At 42.7% G+C, this 21,950-nt stretch overlaps 1 protein-coding gene across 2 annotated transcripts in view; it reads left to right on the forward strand.

Moving 5' to 3' along the window:
• Positions 1-1,460: 1,460 nt before the first annotated feature.
• Positions 1,461-21,950, forward strand: part of LOC148022542 (pyridoxin (pyrodoxamine) 5'-phosphate oxidase) — a 103,173-nt gene continuing 82,683 nt past the window's right edge. The window contains exons 1-5 of one of the 2 annotated variants that reach the window (XM_087695488.1): positions 1,461-1,719; positions 1,797-1,869; positions 2,347-2,622; positions 2,719-2,757; positions 2,840-3,007. In XM_087695488.1, coding sequence (XP_087551614.1) covers positions 1,685-1,719; positions 1,797-1,869; positions 2,347-2,622; positions 2,719-2,757; positions 2,840-3,007 — 591 coding nt within the window. In that variant the 5' untranslated portion in view covers positions 1,461-1,684. The remainder of the gene's footprint in view (positions 1,720-1,796; positions 1,870-2,346; positions 2,623-2,718; positions 2,758-2,839; positions 3,008-21,950) is intronic. The other variant, XM_087695489.1, reaches the window with a different exon arrangement.

The following is a 21,950-nucleotide window of genomic DNA, read 5'->3' on the forward strand; positions in this document are numbered from 1 at the left end:
CCAAGCCCTGCTGTCCTAGCTTGCATACGAACCAAGGGCTATCCTTGCTTGAGTGTTAGTTACACATACATATGTTGCATATATGAAATGAACATGCACATACACACACAAATTCAACTACATTAAATTATAGTTGAGTAGATAATAGAATAACATTTAGAATGAACTCTAAAACATTATGAAGTTTATAATATTTAATTGATAGCAAACATTTTATCAAGTGACATTTTAATATTATATCAATACTATTCATTAATATTATATTGTTATGTTTTATTTTTAAATATAATGTATATTTTTAAAAATAAAATTTATTAATCTAATAGATTGAAAGCAATAATTTGGCTACATTACATTATAATTTAAAGTAGATAATATAATAACATTTAGAACGAGCAATCCAAAAATATAAAGTTAATTAATTTTATTTTATAATAGAGTTTTTAAATAAGGCGACTCATTATTATAAGTAATTTTTATGATATGCAAGTTTACATTGAAAAAGCAGAGTTAATTAAAAATTAAAATTGATTATTAAGTTTAATAAAATAAACGACCTAAAACGTTAAAGTATTTATATTAGTATTCTATTTTAGAAAAAATTTAAACTACTTTAGACATTGCTTAAGAATGAAAGTATTTTAACGTTTATGATAGAAAGTAATAATCAAAATGTTTATATAATACATATTATTAACAAATTATTGTATATAATAAATTACATATTATATTTATATTGACTATAATATTCATTTTACATTTATGATACTACTTTATAATACATATTATTATATTATGAAGATAGTGATTCATATAATATTGATGTATTAATTACTATTATGTATGAACATATTACCATATTAATATTATAATAATATAAATGATCTATAATAATACATTATAATAAAATAATACTTATGATATAATACATATTACAACAATAATATAATATGTATTATAGGATATTTATAATATTATATAGATTAGTAATATGATATTATGTATTACACATGTGGTATACATTAATGTAATATATTTGTTACTAAAATTCGTATAAAGCATTGGCCATTCTCCTAATTCTTTGCCCATAGAAGGGGGAGTGAGAGAATAAGTGTGCATGATTGGAAGAAAGGAGAGATGGAAGAAAGAATAGATGAGATACCAATTAAGTGTTAACAAAGGTGTGTTACACACACACAAATTACACAACAGATGTAATATAATGAAATTATTGTAGAAGTATAGCACAATATTAGACATATGGGTCTTCTCATATTCGTTGTGTGATTTAGAGCATAGACTATAAAACCTATTTAATGTGCGAGCCACAATATCAATATACAATGCTTATGTGAGAACCCTCTTGTGTTATGTCTTTGTGTCCCAAACGACGCCGGTGCGAAGAATTAGGAATGCCTAGGTGCATAGTGCCTAGTGCAATCAACTAAACCTTGATGCATGTGTGGTAGTAGGTCTACTGACACTTTGCTCCCCCATAACAAGTCCATACATAATGTAGCGCCATTACTATGTCTCGTTTCAAAACATCACGAGCACGCTATCCCTTCTGAATGTTCTGGATTAAGGCGCCCCGTTCGTGAAACACACGAAGGTTGGCAAGCAAGCGAGGCCTGCCCTTTTGCTCAATAATAGCACATCCTCCATATCCGACTGAGCCTCGACGATGGATCGACTGTGCTCGCATGTGCAACTTGTCCTGTACGTGCTGATCTGTAATGGTTTATGTCATGCTTTCCCCAGGTATTAATGGAATCTTTGTGGTTTGTTCAGAGCAGGAGAACTGCCTTAACACGCTCGCATCCTGGCTTCATCAGAAGAAAATTCGACGCACCTGACATTAGGATTTCGGTACGAAATGCATGGAATCTCAGGACATTATTAATGTTTCTCAAGCTTATTTGGCTGCATGTTGCTATACATATTCTATGCCAGTCTGGGAAAAGGCAGAATTTGAAGCTGTATTTGCACGTCTTCTGTTTGGTAGAGTTATTGATGCTGTTAATTTGCGGCGTGAGTAGAAGAAAACAAAACAGTAATAGTTTATTCTTCTTATCTAGCTGACTGTTCTATTGAGTGCACACACACACACACACACACACACACACACACACACACACACACTCCCCATGGTGCTTACTAGAAATAACTTGTTCCAAAATGTACAGGAAGCTGAAGATATTTTATTCTTCTAATGTAGTTGACAATGCTATCACATGTTTATTGTACATGTGCGCACTTGTCACGATGCTTACCAGAAATAATGTGTTTTTAGAAGATCGAACAAAATTGAAGATCTTGTAAGTTTACTGTAATATGCATTTACAGGTACCTTTGAATTCCTTAAGGAATCCCTCGAAGTCCTGTCATTTGCCTTGCTTAACTCCTTTATCTGTACAAAAGAAGGATCACAAAATAAGTTGGACATTGCTTAATCACTGGAGGTTCCTTGTTGCTACCTCAGATAAGAGCACCATGACGACTAATGATTCCCTTGAGCATTTGCACAGTCCCGATTCAATATCCTATCTTACACAAGCAGAGGCTGCTGCCATTGATGAAGAACTTATGGGGGACATCAGCTTTAGCATTGACCAATTGATGGTGTACATTTTCACTTATTCTCTGCTTTATTCCCATAATAAATGTCATGTATAAATGCTATAACAATTTCTAATATCTGGGATCATCTTTTGTCAGGAGCTGGCAGGTTTAAGTGTTGCATGTGCTATTGCTGAGGTACATTCAAGTTTTCTCATGAAGTCTTATTCCAAATCTAGCTGCATGCAAGTTTCAATTATGGCATCTGATGCATGGACAGGTTTTTGGAGTGCAACAATACAAGCGTGTTTTGGTCATATGTGGACCTGGAAATAATGGTGGTGATGGACTTGTAGCCAGTAAGCATCTCTTCCATTTTGGGTATAGACCTACGATTTGCTACCCTAAACAGACAGACAAGCCAATCTATCATGGATTAGTGAAACAAGTATGTAGTCGTCTATCTTGCCTTATTTATCTCTGAATCATGTGAGACCTTGGTGTGTTGGTTTCATGCCATTAAAACAAGAATAAATGTTGATGCTCTCAATAGCTGCATTGTATGCATCAGAATGCATAAATAAAAAGACAAGTAGACAAACATGTGCTAATGTATTATCATATAGAGTGTAAAAATATAGGTGAAAGTGTAATCTTTTCACATGCTGCATTTGTGTTTCAGTGAGCCTAGGTACTTACTAGGATGCAAGGGGAACATTGTACCTCTGTGCATGGTCACCATGGATGGTCTTGTATTGGGTGGAGCTTGTGTTGGTGGTTGATATTGTCTGGTTTTCGGTGGAGTCTTGAAGTTTGTGAGGTCAGCTATCTCCTACCTGTGCAAACTTCTATTGCTTGAGAACATATCATTGAATTCTGGTGTTTGTGGATCTCTAGATGGTAGAGCCTAAAGCATTTTTAGTTAGGGATGTTGTAAAGGCAACAATAGTGGCTAGAGCCTCAAGCATTTTTTGGTTAGGGATGTCATACTTCTTTGTGGAAAAGGCAACGATAGTGGCTTTATACTCATGATATGCAGGATATCCACATTAGTAGTGCTCCTTTGTCTTTATTTCTTTGACATCTTTGACATATCTTGTTCTCCCATGCCTCTCTAGAGAATCTCCATGTCTCAATTGAGAGCTAGTATGAAGAGGTCTTAATTTGGCTATATGTGTAGCTTGGTTTAATGATGGAGCCATCCTTCAAAAACTAGAGAAGATATGGTGTCCCTTTGTCGACTCTGTATGTTTGCCTATTGCATGGTTCTTGAGATGTAGTCACATAAGCTATTTATTGTAGACTCCTCGACTACGAAGGATTGCATCAAATAAGATGGAGGAGATACGAGATGAGTTACCATCCCTCGACAAGAAGGTTTTGTTATGAATATGGCAAGTGCTCTTCGAGAGCGAGGAGATTGCTCTCACAACTTACAAGAGAAGAACTTGAAAGAGAAATTGAATTAGAACTTGATTGTGAGATAACTTGATTACAAGAGGATGCTCACAAGAGCGTGGCTTGATTACAAGACTATACTCGATACAAGACAAGACTAAAACAAGATAAGAATTGGAAGAGGACTTAACTCACAGGAGCCTCACAACTAGTGTTGGCAAGACTGAAGGGCTTGTAGCCCATGACCCATATTTATACTATAGCCTACCCATATTTATACTATAGCCTAGGGAGGTTAAGGGGAACACGTCATCACAAGAGGATGCCACATGGCATGACATGCATGTTGATTCATAATATGTTGACATCAGCGATGATATAGTCGATGATGCAAACATTTTCTAGAATGTTCTAGAATGCTCTAGAATCTTCTAGAAACTTCATGCAACTATAATCTGTGCAGATCGACTGAACACAAAAACCTTGAAATTGACTTGCATACGAATCAAGGGTTGTCCTTGCTTGAGGGTCTGTTATATTACCTCCCCCCCCCTCTATTAGTGGTAGAGTCATCCCCCGGACAGGCTGTGTTAGGGTTTCTGCACAATTAGGGTTTAGTACAGCAGTACGACAGAGGGTAGAAGCCACGTCAGCAGCAGGCAGAGTATAGTGCCATGTCAGCAGCCACGTCAGCAGACTGTGCAGGTGCCATGTGGGAGCTTGCAGTGCAGTCAGACAATTATTTGGCATTATTTTATTGCAGACGGATGCAGCCGACCTGGTTCTTTTTGTCTTTTATTTTTGCTTTATATAGCAGTCCTCCAGCACATTGTTGACACATTATTATTTAGTGCTCTCAGATTCTAATCTTGAGATCTGTTGGCTGAGACAGACTGTGCTTGGGCTGATGGAGATCGAGGTCATCAAGTCGAATATATACGCAAATATTTCCTCTGCCCCCTTGTGTATTTCTGCACTCTTATATAGCATACTACACCGCAGATTTTCTACGTTTACACCGTCTCCTTTTCTCTCTCTCTCTCTCTCTCTCTCTCTTTATTTTCTGTGTTCACTCTCTCTCAGTCTTTGTCCTATGCTTTCACATTGCTGCACTCTGACATGGTATCAGAGTGGTGAAGATGGACTGGCTGAGGGTTAAATCTATCTGAAGAGGAGATTTCAACACGACAGAAGGCTGCGTTTCCAGGATTCAAGGGTGAGCGGGAGGGTTGCACATTGGATCAAGGCTGAAGCGAGCGTGGCGTGCGGGAAAGATTTTGCGTTTGCGTAGGTACTGCAGGTTAACATGTCTATAGAGACTGATTTGGAGTTCCAGGCGATCATGAACAGGAAGGTGCTTGTCCTACCAGCTCTTCCATTGGATCAAAAGCTTGATGGTGACAATTACCGCATCTGGCAGGTGATGATGTTGGCCATTTTGGAGTCTTATGATTTGGCGGAACTGGCGATGGAGGAGATTAACAGGCCCTTGGCGAGGGATGAGTCCAAACTCTCTTCCAATGCTCGTGCGGAGTTGACCAAGGCCCAGTCTCATTGGGATAAACTAAATGCCAGGATTCGATCTTTTCTGTTTCTGTCTTGTATTATAGTCGTGATAGCTTACATCGAGCACTTGACGGTGGCTCGAGAGATATGACTGGAGCAAGATCAGATGTACAACCGGATGACCTTGATGAAGAGGGTTTCTTTGGAGGTGCAGATGCGGACCTTGTTCGTGAATAAGTATTCTTCGCTTCGGGAACACATCAACAAGCTTCGGCAGCTTCAGATGTAGGTTCAAAATGCGGGGAAGCCTATTTCCTTCGAAGACATGGCGATCACTTTACTATCCCAGTTGCCACCACGATTCGGTACTTTTTATTCCGCTCTTATTGCATCAGGGCGGGAGTTGACTCTTCGGTGGGAAGAGTTGGTTCTTATGGTCTTGGACCAGGAGGAACAATTGAAGGGATAGAATGCTTCCAAATCGGAGGCTTTGGTTGATCAAGCCTCTCAGAAGAAGGGGAAGGACCAAAAGAAGAAGGAGGACAACAAATCCAAGAAGGACAAGGAGAAGGAATCGACTTGTCATATTTGTGGAAAGAGCGGTCATTGGAAGAAGGATTACCCCAACAAAGACAAGAAGGATACCAAGAAGAAGGACACGAAGGATTCTGGAGCGGTGGTTGCACCCTCATCGGTTGCTTTTCTACACTAAGCAGTCATTGAGGACTTGTTAACCCTCAAACGAACGAAGGTGGAAAATCCGGAAAAGCTAAAGCAGAAGACAAAGACAAAGGCCAAGGCAAAGAGAAACGGAAGACAAAGACGCACAAGGAGAAGAGTCCTAAATAAGGGAGAAAGGCGCACAAGGAAAAGCGCAAGTCAAAACTTTTGTAAAAGAGCGCAAGCGCATCATGATTTAATTCAAGGAGCGCCGGGCTCTTACCCGTGCAATTTGTAAATGTAGATGGGCGGTGGAAAAGAAGCTAGGGAGATAGAATGACAATGGGAAAAAGGGCCTAGGCTACGGCCGGCCATGTAAAAAAGGAGAAAAGGGGATGACCGCCCAAAAGGGATTTAGGGTTTTGTATATAAAGTTGAAAAGTGAATGAGAAGCTCATTTTTGTGTGTGGCCAAAAGTAGCTCTCCTCTTCTTCTTCTTCTTCTTGTTCTTGCTTGCTTGAGCTTGTGCTTGAGAGAGGGAGTGTAAGAGTGTGAGGGAGTGAGTGTGTGAGGGTGAGGGACTGTGGGGTGGAGAAGCTCTCCATCTTCTCCTCTCTTCTTCTCTTCTCTTCTCTTCTCTTGTCTTGCTCGCGGCAATGGAGCTTGGAGCTTGGAGCGGGAGGATCGAGCTTGCTTGAAGCTTGCACTTGGATCGTGGAGCTACCGGAGTGCGCGGGAGAGGAGGTAACTCGATCAGCATGGAGGTAAGCTCACTACACCCGTAGATATGGATGGTGCGTCGGTTATGTGAGAGGTAGCCATTAGTGCTTGGCTTGGAACTCTTGAAACAGTAGGCGGTCCGAGGGTCTTGGCGGTTGAGCGAAAGCTCCCACATTTTGGTTCCGTTGCCGGAACCAACGGATTCAAGCCTTGAGCGCTTGCGCGCTTCGAATCGAGCATCAAAGTAAGGGCTTTCCCCGAACCAATGCTTGAGATAGGTAGGAAGCGAGGGGGTTGAAGATGGTATTCGATCTCCTTGGCAAGTAGGTTTTTTGCTTTCTTGAGATTTATGTTGTGGAATGAAGTAGTGTAGGTATTTACTTTGTGATTTGGGTGCATTAGGATAGGAAAAAACAAAGAAAAAGAAGAAAAACAAGCATCAGGGTTTCTGCTGTCATAACAAGGCATGAGGGTTTGATTTGTTTGCTGATTTGCATTTTGGAGTTTATTGGCTATCCTGGGTATATAGATCTCTTCCCCATCACTCCAGCATCATTCCTGTGGAATCTTGTAGCTTACAATAAGCAATACCTTAAGATTTGGGACGATTTCATGCTCGAAAGTGTGTTCGGGTCGGCGGAATCGGACACTCGATTCAGTGTCCGAGTCTCAGAATTGGACGTCCGATTTTAAGAATCGGACGTTCGGACAACCATTCGATCGGACTGACCCGTCCGATTTTGGAAATCGGACCAGTCCAGAATCGGACGTTTGGACAATCATCCGATCGGACCATCCTGTCCGATTGAGCTACTCGGACCAGTCAGAATCGGACCAGTCCAGAATCGGACGCTCGAATAACCGTCCGATCGGACCATCCTGTCCGATCGGACCACTCGGACCAACCCGTCCAATTTTGGAAATCGGACCACTCGGACTTGGACCACGCGGACCATCCTGTCAATCGGACGCTCATCCGATCGAGGCAATCGGACCACCCTGACCGATCCGATTCCCAGAATCAGACCAGTCCAGAATCGGACCACTAGAATCGGACCACCCTGTCCGATCCGATCCCCAGAATCGGACCACTTTGAAAATCGGACCACTTTTTTGATCCAACTCCCAGAATCGGACGTAACCAAAATCGGACCATTGGGCCGATCGGACCAACCCAAAATCGGACGTCCGATTTTGATAATCGGACTCCTGAAAATCGGACATCTGAGAATCGGACAAAAAACTATCAAAATCGGATAGGTATCTAGAACACAAAATTTGACGCATCTAAACCCCCAAATTGACCCTAAAGGCTACGTAGAGCTAAAGGCACACCACAGATCCATCATTGGGCTAAAATTTAGAGCACGTAGTTCAAAATTTGGCTATAAACGGTCCTCCAAATTGTGCATGGCTTTTACCGTAATGGCCCTGCGGGTCGTGGCAGGTCCTCCAAACTAGACCCTAGTGTAGTAATGGCTCTACACGAACAGGGATTCTCACTGACAAAAGAGCAACTAAAAGCCCATACCCGAACCAAGAGAAACAGAAACCCTAGAACCTCAATGGGCCAATCTAGCCAACAAGGGCGAAAAGGCCATACTGTAAAAACACATACGTGTTGCATTCGGACTGCATCTAGTCAAAGCGGAAAGCAACAACGTCAAGCTACAATAGCGAGAATGACTAGATATGACAGTCCTGACAATAGATGCTTCTTGAATAGGACTGCACTGACAAGCCAAGACATTGGTGGAGAATCCACATCTGGTCGTGCAGTTAGGGACCCAAAGGCATCTGTCAGAAGGCTTAAATTTACAAGCCAAGACCTGGAAGATGAAGACATAGTACCACCTGCTTATCTTAGGGTCAAACTCACTGTGAAAAGAGAGCATACTATCGATGCTCTGATTGATGAAGGAGCAGATTTTAACATCTTGACCTATGAATCTCAAGATCATACCAGTCACACCCAAGGAGAACCATGAGGCAATAACGAAGCCTCAAGAGAAACAAGGAAACCCCAAGAGCATGAGCAATCCTAGCGTTGACCAATCTTGCTCATACAGGCCTGAATCCCTAGCTATGCTAAAGCCTAGGCAAACTCCTAGAACCTTGCATGAAATAGCAACCGAGCAAGCCCTCGTTGAACATAGAAATGTCGCAGAATGCTTAACTGAGTTGGATGCTAAGCTCAAGGTGTTTGCACGCGTTTACGTCCTTGCAGACATGGGCACAATCCCCAAGGAGCAGCTTGGAGATTACTTGCCATTCCCTTTATCTTGGGAAGAGCAGGAACACCTTGATGAGCACTATAGCATGCTCCTACACGAACGCTTGCAACTCATCTCGGGCGAGGAAGCTGACGAACTGCGCTTAACTGTCATGTTCAATGAAGTGCTCTGCCAACCGAATCTCGTAGACCTAGAGCAACTAAAGTGACTGTCAGCAAGCCAGAGTCGGTTTGAGCAGCATTGGTGTGAAAACCGCGTTGCAATGGCCGAACTAGGAGCCCAGATCATGACAGTCTCAGAGGAGCGATTGGCCAAATGGCGGTCTCAAAGAGACCCAACCTATGTGGTACCAACTTCCCTTCGAGTGCTGACTGCCATTCGGGGTACGGGCTTAGCTGAACCTAGCCAAGAGAACTTTCTGTTTGATAAGGTTCTTACTGAGGAGGAGTTACATGTTGCCAGTAGACTTGGACAAGGTTCGATGCTACTCGATGTTGCAAAATATCTATCGGTATTGAGTAAGCTGCCACGAGTACTGGATGCGTGTGCCACGCTCCAGTACAATCCTGAGTTCTACAATTGGTTTTTATCCTCACGGAGTAACATGGTTTCATGAACATGTACATAAATAAACGTGTTTTGTGACTGTGTAAATAATACCAAAAGAAGCAAAGGCCAACACACCCCATGAGCAATGATGACCAAGTGCAGGCGATACGCATCAAGTCAAAACTAAGGGATTCAGGTTGGCGATGTCTTGTTTAGCTGGACATTTTCATTATGGTTGAAGCATGTGACTTGCATGTACTCTCACGTCTTTCCAAGTGAATGCAGAATGACACAGGTCAATGTTTGGAAGCGTTTAAGATCCAAGTCACCACAAGACCACCAACCCCATAAAGAACCATTATGGAGGAAGTGACAGGAATACCAAAAAAACAAAAGCCATGACGGAAATGCCACTGGATGAGAACCCAAGGACACCTCTGCAGAAAGCACATATTGCAACTGAGCATGGCCGAAGCATAATCATCGATTACCTCCTCCTTCTTGGCCAAACTCTATGTTCGGGCAGGAGCCACGCTCTCAACAAGGGCGAACGTCTCTTCATCATCCAGGATTCAATTCGCAAGATGCTCTGCCCTTGTCCATGCACAGCTCACTCCAAGTGCTACCTCAATTGTTCGATGTCTCACATGTTAGAAAGAGGTTTGCAAAATCTCAGGTGTATCTCTTCATCTCAACAACAGTCCCTCTAGCATCAAGGCTGGTGACACAATCATCTTTGTAATATCAATTCTTCATAGCCTTTGAATCCCAACATTTCTCAATCCAAATGAAAGGCTAACAACCTCAATGTATGGCATTGATTGTATTCACTTTTCCCACCAAAAAGAGAAAGAAAGAAAGAAAGAAAGAAAGAAAGAAAGAAAGAAAGAAAGAAAGAAAGAAAGAAAAAGAAAAAGAAAAAGAAAAATGCACACGATCACAGCATCACACCTAGGGGTCCTTAAATTAGGTACGTCCAGTGACCTTGGTCGGCTGGTTCCATCCCTAATTCCCTAGCCCTTTGTATATCCCCCACAATTGTTTAGGGCACATCAAGGGCAGGACATACCTAGGGAGCTCACCTCGCCTATGGTTAGACCTGTCACCCTAAACCAATTGCCATTTCTTTTGCACTCCACGTCAATGCCATTACAATCAACAGTGGTAAGCAATGCATGAAAGACACTGGAAAAGTACACTATACTTTTCAAGCACTACAAGTAGTCACTAGCTACCAAGAGCTAGACATCAAGGAGCTCAATTATGCTACATGGCCTTGACAAGACCATAATGATGTCTCAAGCAATCTTCAAGTGTACTCCCCGTCTTCATTGACAAAATTTTCCATCAACTTAGCCCCTTGCTTCACTCACCCATTGCTATACAAGGAACCAGGCCGACAGTCTTCTAACTAAGTAATATTTAAGTATGCACAAGCACTCACATAATACCTGCACCGAAGTATATACACAGTTTGGGTCCTCAAGTGCAGGACAATACTCTCAGCTTGCTTAGAGTTCGACCTGTCTCCCAAACTAATTGCACTATGTCTTGTGCACAATCGAGAAGACTGGCACTACCCTTAGGGAGAGACCACATGAGAGGTTTTCAATTGCAGGTGTTGAAGACTCCAACGAAAGTGTCGTTCGCTCTTCATCAACACCCAACTCTGAATGCTTATCTCTTACCATCCGACAAGCCCGCAAAGAATCGTCATGTGCAGAATCCCCAACAAACCAACACTTGTGCTGGCCATCAATGCAATCCCCAACACAGAATAGCCCTACCGCCAACTCCAACAACCTTCCACCAGCCACCTTGGCCACCAACAGGCCCCCAGGACCTTCTTCCACACCACCACCAACACTCCTCCACGGAAACCACATGCGTCCTTGTCACCCACGTCTTCGGTGCATACTACAGCCTGCTACCTACGACGGTGAGTGCCATGGGACTGACACTCGTCTAGGAGGGGGGTAATGTTAACCCTCAAACGAATGGTGGAAAATCCGAAAAAGCTAAAGCAAAAGACAAAGATTAAGGCCAAGGCAAAGAGAAACGGGAGACAAAGACGCACAAGGAGAAGAGTCCTAAATAAGGGAGAAAGGTGCACAAGGAAAAGCGCAAGTCAAAACTTTTGTAAAAGAGCGCAAGCGCATCATGGTTTAATTCGAGGAGCGCCGGGCTCTCATCCGTGCAATTTGTAAATGTAGACGGGCGGTGGAAAGGAAGCTAGGGAAATAGAAGGACAATGGGAAAAAGGGCCTAGGCTATGGTCGGCCATGTTAAAAAGGGGAAAAGGGGATGACCGCCCAAAAGGGATTTAGGGTTTTGTATATAAAGTTGAAAAGTGAATGAGAAGCTCATTCTTGTGTGTGGCCAAAAGTAGCTCTCCTCTTCTTCTTCTTCTTCTTCTTCTTCTTGTTCTTGCTTGCTTGAGCTTGTGCTTGAGAGAGGGAGTGTGAGAGTATGAGGGAGTGAGTGTGTGAGGGTGAGGGACCGTGGGGTGGAGAAGCTCTCCATCTTCTCCTCTCTTCTTCTCTTCTCTTCTCTTCTCTTGTCTTGCTCGCGGCAATGGAGCTTGGAGCTTGGAGCTTGGAGCTTGAAGCTTGGAGCTTGGAGCGGGAGGATCGAGCTTGCTTGAAGCTTGCACTTGGATCGTGGAGCTATTGGAGTGCGCGGGAGAGGAGGTAACTCGATCGGCATGGAGGTAAGCTCACTACACCCGTAGATATGGATGGCGCGTCGGTTATGTGAGAGGTAGCCATTAGTGCTCGGCTTGGAACGCTTGAAACAATAAGCGGTCCGAGGGTCTTGGCGGTTGAGTGAAAGCTCCCACAAGACTCTACACCGAAGACTTCTGATGCTGCGATGTGACAGCTCCCCAGCTCGAGAGTGGATTGTGGACAGTGGTGCCTCACAGCACATGACTCCTTCCGTTGGTATTGCCCATTTGCAACCTTTGCGTGGGCAGATTCTTATTGGAGACAGCTCTTCTGTGTCTATGCTGCATGGGGTGAGATGCAGCTTATTCTCGATGGACATGGTGGTACCCACATTTCTGAGGTGTTGCATGTGCCAGGTTTGGGGTATCATTTACTTTCGGTCCATAAGATTTGTGCTCTTGGCCTCTTGGTGGAGTTTGACAGTGATACTGTTCTAGTCCTTAATCGTGGATCAAGGAAGGTTCTCTCTGTAGGGTATGAGGAAAATGGCGTCTACAAATGGAAGTCTTCTTTAGCTCTTACTTCTCTTCTTCTTACTTCTCAGACACAGTCCGAGTTATGGCATGCTCGGTTTGGCCACCTGAACTACGAGTACCTTCGGAAGGCGTCGCGAGGGTTGTTTGTCCGAGGATTGCTAGACATAGTGGTGAGCCATCAGCCATGTGTCTCTTGCATTTGTGGGAAACTGCAACAGGATGTGATTCCCAACAAAGCTTCTAGGTGGTCTACTTCACCCATGGAGCTTGTATCTACGGATCTTTGTGGCCCGATGAGGACCGAGTTCCTAAAGGGGAGCTTGTACTTCATGTTGATCGTAGATGACTACAGTAGGATGACTTGGGCCTATTTCTTGACAAGTCGAAGGCTTTCTCTCACTTCGAGGATTGGCTTCTCTTTGAAGAGAACCGTTCTGGCCGGCGACTGAAGACCTTGTGTTCAGACAAGGGAGGTGAATTTATGTCTAATGAGTTTGTGCTCGTTTTTGTGCAGATAGGGGCATTCACCAGGAGTTTGCTAACACCAATACTCCCCAAGAGAATGGCATTTTGGAGTGGAAGAACCGAAGTGTGATCAAGATGGTGCACACCATGATGGAGCACCGACAGACACCTCAGTTTCTGTGGGCTGAGGCAATGGCTACCGATTTGATCTTTGTTTTGCTATGGGTCTTTTGGCAGGGTTCATGACAGAACCCAAACAGGTGCATTGGCAGGCTGCCCTAAGGATTCTTCGGTATTTGAGGGGGACCTCTGACTTAGGGATTTCTTATCCCGCAGGTTCAGATGCTTCAGATCTGGTTCTTGCAGGTTGGAGTGACTCGGATTGGGCTGGCGATGTGGACCATCGACGGTCTACTGTAGGCTACTGTTTTACCTTGGGTACAGGTGTTATCTCTTGGAGTAGCAAGAAGGAGCCCACGGTAGTCCTTTCTTCTACTGAGGCGGAGTATTGGGCTGCGTCTTTCACCACATGTGAGGTTGTGTGGCTTTGGAGATTCTTGGAAGAGCTTGGCTGCCCCCAGACTCGTCCTACTCTTCTACGGTGTGACAATGAGAGTTGCATTGCCTTGGTACGGAATCCTGTATTCCATGCCCGGATGAAGCACATTGAGATCCAGTATCACTTCATTCGGGAGAAGCTTGTGGATGGGACCATTGATGTGGAGTACTGTAAGACGGAGGATAATCTTGCAGATTTGTTCACAAAGGCGCTTCCCCAAGCTCTTCCTCGGCAGCATTTCAGATCCATCAGACTCATCTAGGATCTAAGAGGGGGTGTTAGCGGTAGAGTCATCCCCCGGAGAGGCTGTGTTAGGGTTTCTGCACAGTTAGGGTTTGGTACAACAGTACAGCAGAGGGCAGAAGCCACGTCAACAGCAAGTAGAGTATAGTGCCATGTCAGCAGCCTGCGCAGGTGCCACGTGGCAGTCTGCAGTGCAGTCGGACAATTATTTGGCATTATTTTATTGCAGATGGCTGCATTTAATGCAGCCGACCTGGTTCTTTTTATGCCTTTTATTTTTGCTTTAATTAGCAGTCCTCTAGTACATTGTTGACACATTATTATTCAGTGATTTCAGATTCTGATCTTGAGATTTGTTGGCTGAGACAGACTGTGCTCGGGCTGACAGAGATCAAGGTCATCAAGTCGGATACATACGCAGATATTTCCTCTGCCCCCTTGTGTATTTCTGCACTCTTATGCAGCATATTACACCGCAGATTTTCTGCGTTTACACTATCTCCTTTTTTCTCTCTCTTCTCTCTATGTTCACTCTCTCTCAGTCTTTGTCCTACGCTTCCGCATCGCTGCACTCTGATACCCTCCCCCTCTTTTCCCCCTCTTCTAGCATGGAGTTCCATGAGGGGCGGTGATGTGCTTTTGAATATAAGTTCGAAATCACAGACCACATGGAAACCAATGGCCACTTGCCAACATTTTGGGCTAATGAGCTAGGAATCAACCCCCTTCCTGGTTCGAATGGCAAATGAATAGAGAGTGTGACCACTTAGCATTATCCAAATAGTCCTAACGGAAGTTGCAAGTGTCCCATTTCTATGGTCGTGTTGCTAAGCATGGAGCATGCAAGTGAAGATTACTGCCTCTTGCTCGAACAACTCTCATCGCTGCAATAAGCACGGGTCAATCATAGTTGGGATTGTGATCGGGCCATCGAGGTCAGACTAAAATCAAAATTTTCTTAACTAGAATTCCACCTCCATCAATAAGTTGTAGGCCACTAGTCATAGAGATAGTCAACATGGTGGATGGCTTGGATGATGGTGAATAAACTGCATTCCTAGCAATCAATGCATACTTAGAACCCTTTTGTCTAGTAGACATTATGCAAATTAGTTAGTAATATTTCGATTCGCATTTACCATCGTCCAAGAGCAAATTCTAGCACAATGTTCAACTTTCCCATGTACGAAAATCTTGAGTCTAGACTCCGTGACAAAAGCAACAAAATCCATAGCAAACACATGCTGAACACTAGCCTTATTTTCAGCCCATTGATCAAAACATTGCTGATTATGAAGTGGCCAATGAGAGGGCTGCTATTCGAGAAGCTAAAACGGTCCCTGCATGGCTGTTAGAGACATTGCAAGACAACGAATAGCACGTTCCTCTCCCCGGTAGAACTAGAGCAACCACTCGCCATGCATAAGGTAACTTGGTTGTGCAAGCACTTGTAGCTACTGCATGCAATGAAGAACATGTTTCTTTACATGATGCTTTAAAAAATGAACATTGGATGCTAGCTATGCTATCAGAGTTAAACTCTATTAATAGAAATGGCACATGGGAGTTACGTGACTTGCTTGCTAGCAAGCGTGCCATAGGCACTAAGTGGGTTTACAAATTAAAATGCAAATCCGCTCAATAGCATGGGATAGACTATGATGAGATGTTTGCATCCACTTTACGTATGACCACCATTCGCAATGCCATCGCTTTGGCTGCTCATTATGATTGGCATGTGCATTAGTTGGATGTGAAGGCTACTTTTTTGAATGGTGATCTTCATGAGGAGGCTTACGTCACTCAACCTTCTAGCTTTGTTCAGATAGGGTCAAAAAGCAAAGTGTGTCGTTTGCATAAGGTCCTCCATGGTTAAAAGCAACCACCTAGGGCATGATATGAGAAGATACATGCATACTCAATAGCTCTTGGCTTTAGTAATTCACACACTGAGAGCACACTTTATATCTGCAAAGATGGAGATAGCCTCGTGATTCTCATTCTTTATGTGGGTGATATGCTGTTGACTGGACCTATGAGGCGCATATTTCAACTTTGAAAGCTCAATTGCAGCATGCTTTTGCTGTGACAAATCTTGGCCACTTGCACTACTATCTTGGCATATAGTTTACTACAATTGAGGGGGGTTTATTTTGTAGGAGTCTAAGTACATTGGGTAGCTCCTTAAGCATTTTCAAATGCAAGACTGTAAGCCTATCTCTACTCTTGTTGAGATAGGCCACAAGTTTATGTGAGAGTGCACAACAAAAGAAGAAACACAAGCACAAAGAGAGAGAGAGGGTTTTTGGGGAAGGGGGGGGGGGGGGGGCGTGGGGGGAACTGAAGATGAAGGAAGAAATACCGCATTGACTGACGAGGAATGCTGAATACAATGATGAGGATTGATCAGACCTTAATAGGAGCTCTTTGAAGATGTGAAGCTAGTTCCCATGTTTGTTCACTTGTATCATAGCCCTTTCAATTGACAAGATACTTTATATAATTTGCCTCTTGAATTTCTCAAATCTAGGATTTTGTAGACTTCATATTCTCAGTGATCTTCAATTATGATCGGAGGCGATGGATTTGGTATTATTTCAAGGATACTGGATGTATGACATGGCTCCAAGATTGAAACAAGTAATACAAGATGTATTTTCATGGATGGGGTTGGAGATGCTAGGTGATTGGATTTACTTGGCCAAGAATCTTGAAGGGCCCAAGTCATTGATAATCCAGTTTTTAGGAGGGGCGAGAAGATTATAGATCATGTCGAAGAAGCTAAACTTGATCTCCAATTTTGTATGATGGGTGTTGTTGTTAGCAGATTAGTTAGCTCATGGTTGAGTCTGGATTATTTAGGCATTTTATTCGCCATTATTTATTGTGAATTGGCATTATTTGCAGCCAGTCTGGCTGACCAATCATATTTTGGGCATTTATTTGTCCTATATTTTGTCTGGCTCCCTCCTCCACATATTCATTCATCACTTGACAGTTCTTGGAGAGAGGGAGCAGGTGCCAGTGCCTCCACTGCCGGTGACTCACATTGTATATGTACAGTCTCATGTCTTGGTATAAGGATTCCATTTCCCAAGCATACATCTGAGTTCTCATCTGTATTGTGTTCTCTCATTTTTTTCTTTTGTCTTGTGTTCAACAGTTTATTTCAGCACATGTTTATGCTTCCATTGTTACACCACTTTTGACATGGTATCAGTTTTCAGGATTTGTGTTTCTGCTGTGTTTTCTTGCTGATTTTTGGATTGTTTTCACCCTTTTTGATCAAGCAACTGCTGCTCTATACAGGCGACCTGTTTGACCTGCGTTTTTTGCATATTTGCCATCGCCTGCTGTCCAACACCTCCTGCTGCCTGTGTTTTCATCATTAGGCTGCTGGCAACAGTTCCCTATACTTGTTTATGCAGCGTGCAGCCTGCGTTTTGTTGTTTTCAGCACTATTTTGGGCTGGGCAATTGGCAGAACAAGCCGTTTTTGCTGTTTCTAGCAGTTTTGAACTGATTTTTTGACTTTGTGCAGTAGATTTTGGCTTCTTTTGATCAGATTTTGGGTTATACTGTATGTGAACTCTTGCTTTTTGCAGTTTGTGCTCGTGGTTTGGCTGTGTTCCCTCTCCAAATACCTTCGTTTCTCTACTTCTGTTCTACATCCTCTGTGCACCTTCACTGATGATATGCTATATGGAGATTCTAGTAATGCTTTTGTAGCTTCAGAGAGGGTTTTGAAGACAAAGAAGTCGAAGGCCCAATGTTACCACTGTGGCAAGAAAGGTCATTTACGGAAGGACTGCAAAGAGTTAGCGGCTTCTAGGAAGAAAAAGGAGCAGACGACGAAGTGGGATGGAGACTCCTTCGACGAGTCATCATCTGCCTTAGAGTTCGCTTCCGTTCCTCCAGCCAAGGCTCGGTCCAAGGCTCGGAAGGGATCCTCTTCTTTGGATCGTGGGAAGGGCTTAGTGGCCCCTTCCTTAGTTGCTTTCTAGTGGTGGTGATGCGGATATCCCTCATGACTCTCCAGTGCCAGAGAGGGAGTGTGAAAGGGTGGTGCGATGGGGCAGCCGTGCCTCATCTATATGTCTATATAGATGCACAGGATCCAGAGAGGGACATCCCTAATGCATCGATTGAAGTCTGGCAGGTACAAATCCTAGAGCTGGGATTGACATCCAGGTTCATGATGGGCTAGTTATTTGACAGAGAGCAGGTGACTTTCATCTGAGCTCACATAAGGGGACACTTTGGCGGTTTGGCCATAGACAGGGAATCCATGGTCATTTATACACTACGGCATTGGTGACAGGATGGTCATGTATGCTACATTAAGGGCATTGTTGACAGACCTTGAGCGTTGCTATGATCTTCTCTATCTTCAGGAGCTGGTACGATCGACATCGACATCAGGTTCTTTCCGAGGCACCTTGGTGGTGGCTTGTGCACCTACTACTTGGGTATCCATGGTTCTACTCTGGTGGACATTGTTGTGTGTACTATGATGTGACATTATCATTGTATATTGTATTGTATCAGATCCCCCATGATCTGAGAGAGGGTGTTAGCAGATTAGTTAGCTCATGGTTGAGTCTGGATTATTTAGGTATTTTATTTGCCATTATTTATTGTGGATTGGCATTATTTGCAGCTAGTCGGCCAGCATTTAATGTTGGCAGACCAGTCATATTTTGGGCGTTTATTTGTCCTATGTATTGTCTGGCTCCCTCCTCCACATATTCATTCATCACTTGACAGTTCTTGGAGAGAGGGAGCAGGTGCCAGTGCCTCCACTGCCGGTGACTCACATTGTATCTGTATAGTCTCATGTCTTGGTATATGGATTCCATTTCCCAAGCATACATTTGAGTTCTCATTTATATTGTGTGCTCTCATTTTTTTCTTTTGTCTTGTGTTTAGCAGTTTATTTCAGCACATGCTTATGCTTCCATTGCTGCACCACTTTTGACAGTTATATGCGAAGTTTATCTGCATTTCTCTTATATTTCTCTTGAGCTTGTTTTGATATGTGCTTGCAACTCTTAATGACTATCAAAGAGTTGTTGAGCTAAGTTTGTAGTTGCTAGATTCTTCTCCTACGATCTTACATGATTGTCTATCTTTGGGCGTTGACAATAATTAGCAAAGAATGGTGTGAATCGAGTTGAGGCATGAAATTATTGTATGCAAATTTAGCAAGGGGTAATAGATCCACCCAATTATCTAGTTTCCACACTTGTGACCACCAAAAATCCCTTGAAACCAACTTGATTGTCTTGTTAATTCCAAAATGCCCTATTGAGTGGATATCATGTCTCTTCTCGAGTATATCCGCTTGCAAAGGACCAGGAGGAGTGTAGAGGAGTTCTTTATAATAGAGCAGCCCATCAATGTCCTGAAAATCCCTTTGTGTTTGTTCTTAGCCTTGATGTAATTGCCTTCTTACGTCCTTAGCTAATGAGTCTTTTGTAATTTCCTTCTTCACCTTTGATAAGAATCCGAAGTCTTTTGTAGCTTTGTTGATAGTTGCCCTTAACTTCAATTGCTTAGGTTTCAAGATTATTGAATTTTGTCGGTCATGGGCTTCATCGCCTTCTCTTCTTTGGAACTCCAAAAAAACAAATTCTTACTTTTAAGTATCCTAATGGCCTTGCTTTTGATTCAGATTCTGGCAAATAACATGGATATTTAATATTATATTGAACCTCCCCACATGATCTTTTCTGTTTTTTATTTCAATGGAAAATGGTGCTTGATGCCAAGTAGCAGGAGCCTCACAACTAGTGTTGGCAAGACTAAAGGGCTTGTAGCCCATGATTCCTATTTAAACTATAGCCTAGGGAGGTTAAGGGGAACACATGTCGTTACAAGAGGATGCCATATGGCATGACATGCACATCAACACATGGTAGGATATGCATGTTGACACGAGCGTTGATATAAGCAATGATCCATACATATTCTAAAATGTTTTAGAATGTTTTGGAATCTTTTAGAAATTTCAATGATTGCTTATATGGAAAACATGTGAAGTCTTCTTATTACTCTGGTGTTGTTAAGAAGTCTAATGCTCTTGACTTAGTACAATACTCCCTGATGTGTGCTCTATGCCTGTTAATTCGTATGGGGGTGCACAGTACTTTGTTACTTTCATTGATGATTTCAGTAGAAAGTCATGGGTGTATGTACTTAAGAGCAAAAAGGAAGTATTGGATGCTTTTAAAAGGTTTCATGCTTTTGTTACCACATAGAAAGAGCTTAAGTTGAAAGTCATAAGAATAGATAATGGGGATGAGTATGTCTCAAATGAATTTAACAAGTTTTGTGAGATGCATGGCATTAAGAGGGAGCTAACAACCCCTTATAATCCTGCATCAAATGGCGTGGTTGAAAGATATAATCGCACACTTTGTGAGAGAGCCAGATGAATGCTGTCCATAGCTAATCTCCCGCAGCACTTTTGGGGAGAGACTCTTAAAACTGCAGTTCATGTATGCAATCGCTCTCCCAATCGTGCATTGGAAAATGGCGTTCTTGAAGAGGTTTGGTCTGGCAAATCTGCTTCATATGACCATTTTTGCGTCTTTGGTTGTGATGCCTTTGTGCATGTACCTATAAGACAGAGGACCAAACTAGACATGAAATCCATCAAGGGCATCTTCATGGGATATGGAGATGAGGGAGAGATGGGTTATAGAGTTTGGCTTGCTCAGGGTAGGAAGATAGTACGCAGTCGAGACATAGTATTTAATGAGGCAAAGTTGTTGAAAAATGCTACACATAATGATCTTGACAAAAAGAAGGTCAAATTTCAGCATGAACAGCCAGCTATTCAGCAGCCATTAGCTGAAAGTACTGTCCCTTTTGATACTGAAAATGAGCAGCAACCTATTGTGCTACAGCCAGAAGATCATGGACAGCAAATAGATGCACAAGATGAAATAGGACAGCAAGAAGAACATGCTGAAAACAGATTATAGCAGCAAGAAAATGCTGAAAATTAGCCACTTGGCGATGGTGTGCACATTCCTCAGGATGTAGGCCCACTGCCTGATAATACAGATCATTGGGTAATAAGAACTACACGTGTCAGAAGGCAGCCATAGAGGTTTTAGCCATCTTTGGATTGCATTTTGTTGATTGATGAGGGTGAGCCTCAGATTTAAAGAGTCACAATCATGTGAAAACAAGAGAGAGTGGGAGCTTGCTATGCACGAAGAGATGAAGTCTCTATATGCAAATAATACATGGGAGCTTGTACCTTTGCCTAAGGTTAGGAAAGCTATTCCTAATAAATGGGTTTATAAAGTGAAATGTATTGATGGGAAGCCAGAGTTCAAGGCACGGCTGGTTGCTAAGGGCTATACATAGAAGGAAGGCGTAGACTTTCAAGAGGTTTTTACACCAATGGTGAAGATGACTACGCTCTGTGTTTTGTTTGCTCTCACTGCATCCTTAAATTTAGAGTTGGATCAGATGGATGTGAAGTCTGTTTTTCTTCATGGTGACTTGGATGAAGAGCTGTACATGAAGCAGCCAAAAGGATTTGCTATTCCAGGAAAAGAGCATTTGGTTTGTAAGCTGAAATGCAGCTTATATGGGCTGAAACAAACCCCTAGACAATGGTACAAAAAATTTGATACCTTTATGCTAAGCCATGAATTTAAACACAGTCATGCAGATCACTGATTATACACTAAGAAGGTTGATGATGGAAGCCTTATTGTGCTGGTTTTATATGTGGATGACATGCTGATTGCAGGCTAGCATAAGAGTACTTTGAATGCTCTTAAAAGGTAGCTGAATTAAGCCTTCTCCATGAAAGATTTGGAGGCAGCTGAACACAT

This window comes from Lygodium microphyllum, chromosome 16 (assembly GCF_053477565.2).
Source record: "Lygodium microphyllum isolate KBCC chromosome 16, Lygodium_microphyllum_v1.1.10, whole genome shotgun sequence".
Lineage (NCBI taxonomy): Eukaryota > Viridiplantae > Streptophyta > Polypodiopsida > Schizaeales > Lygodiaceae > Lygodium > Lygodium microphyllum.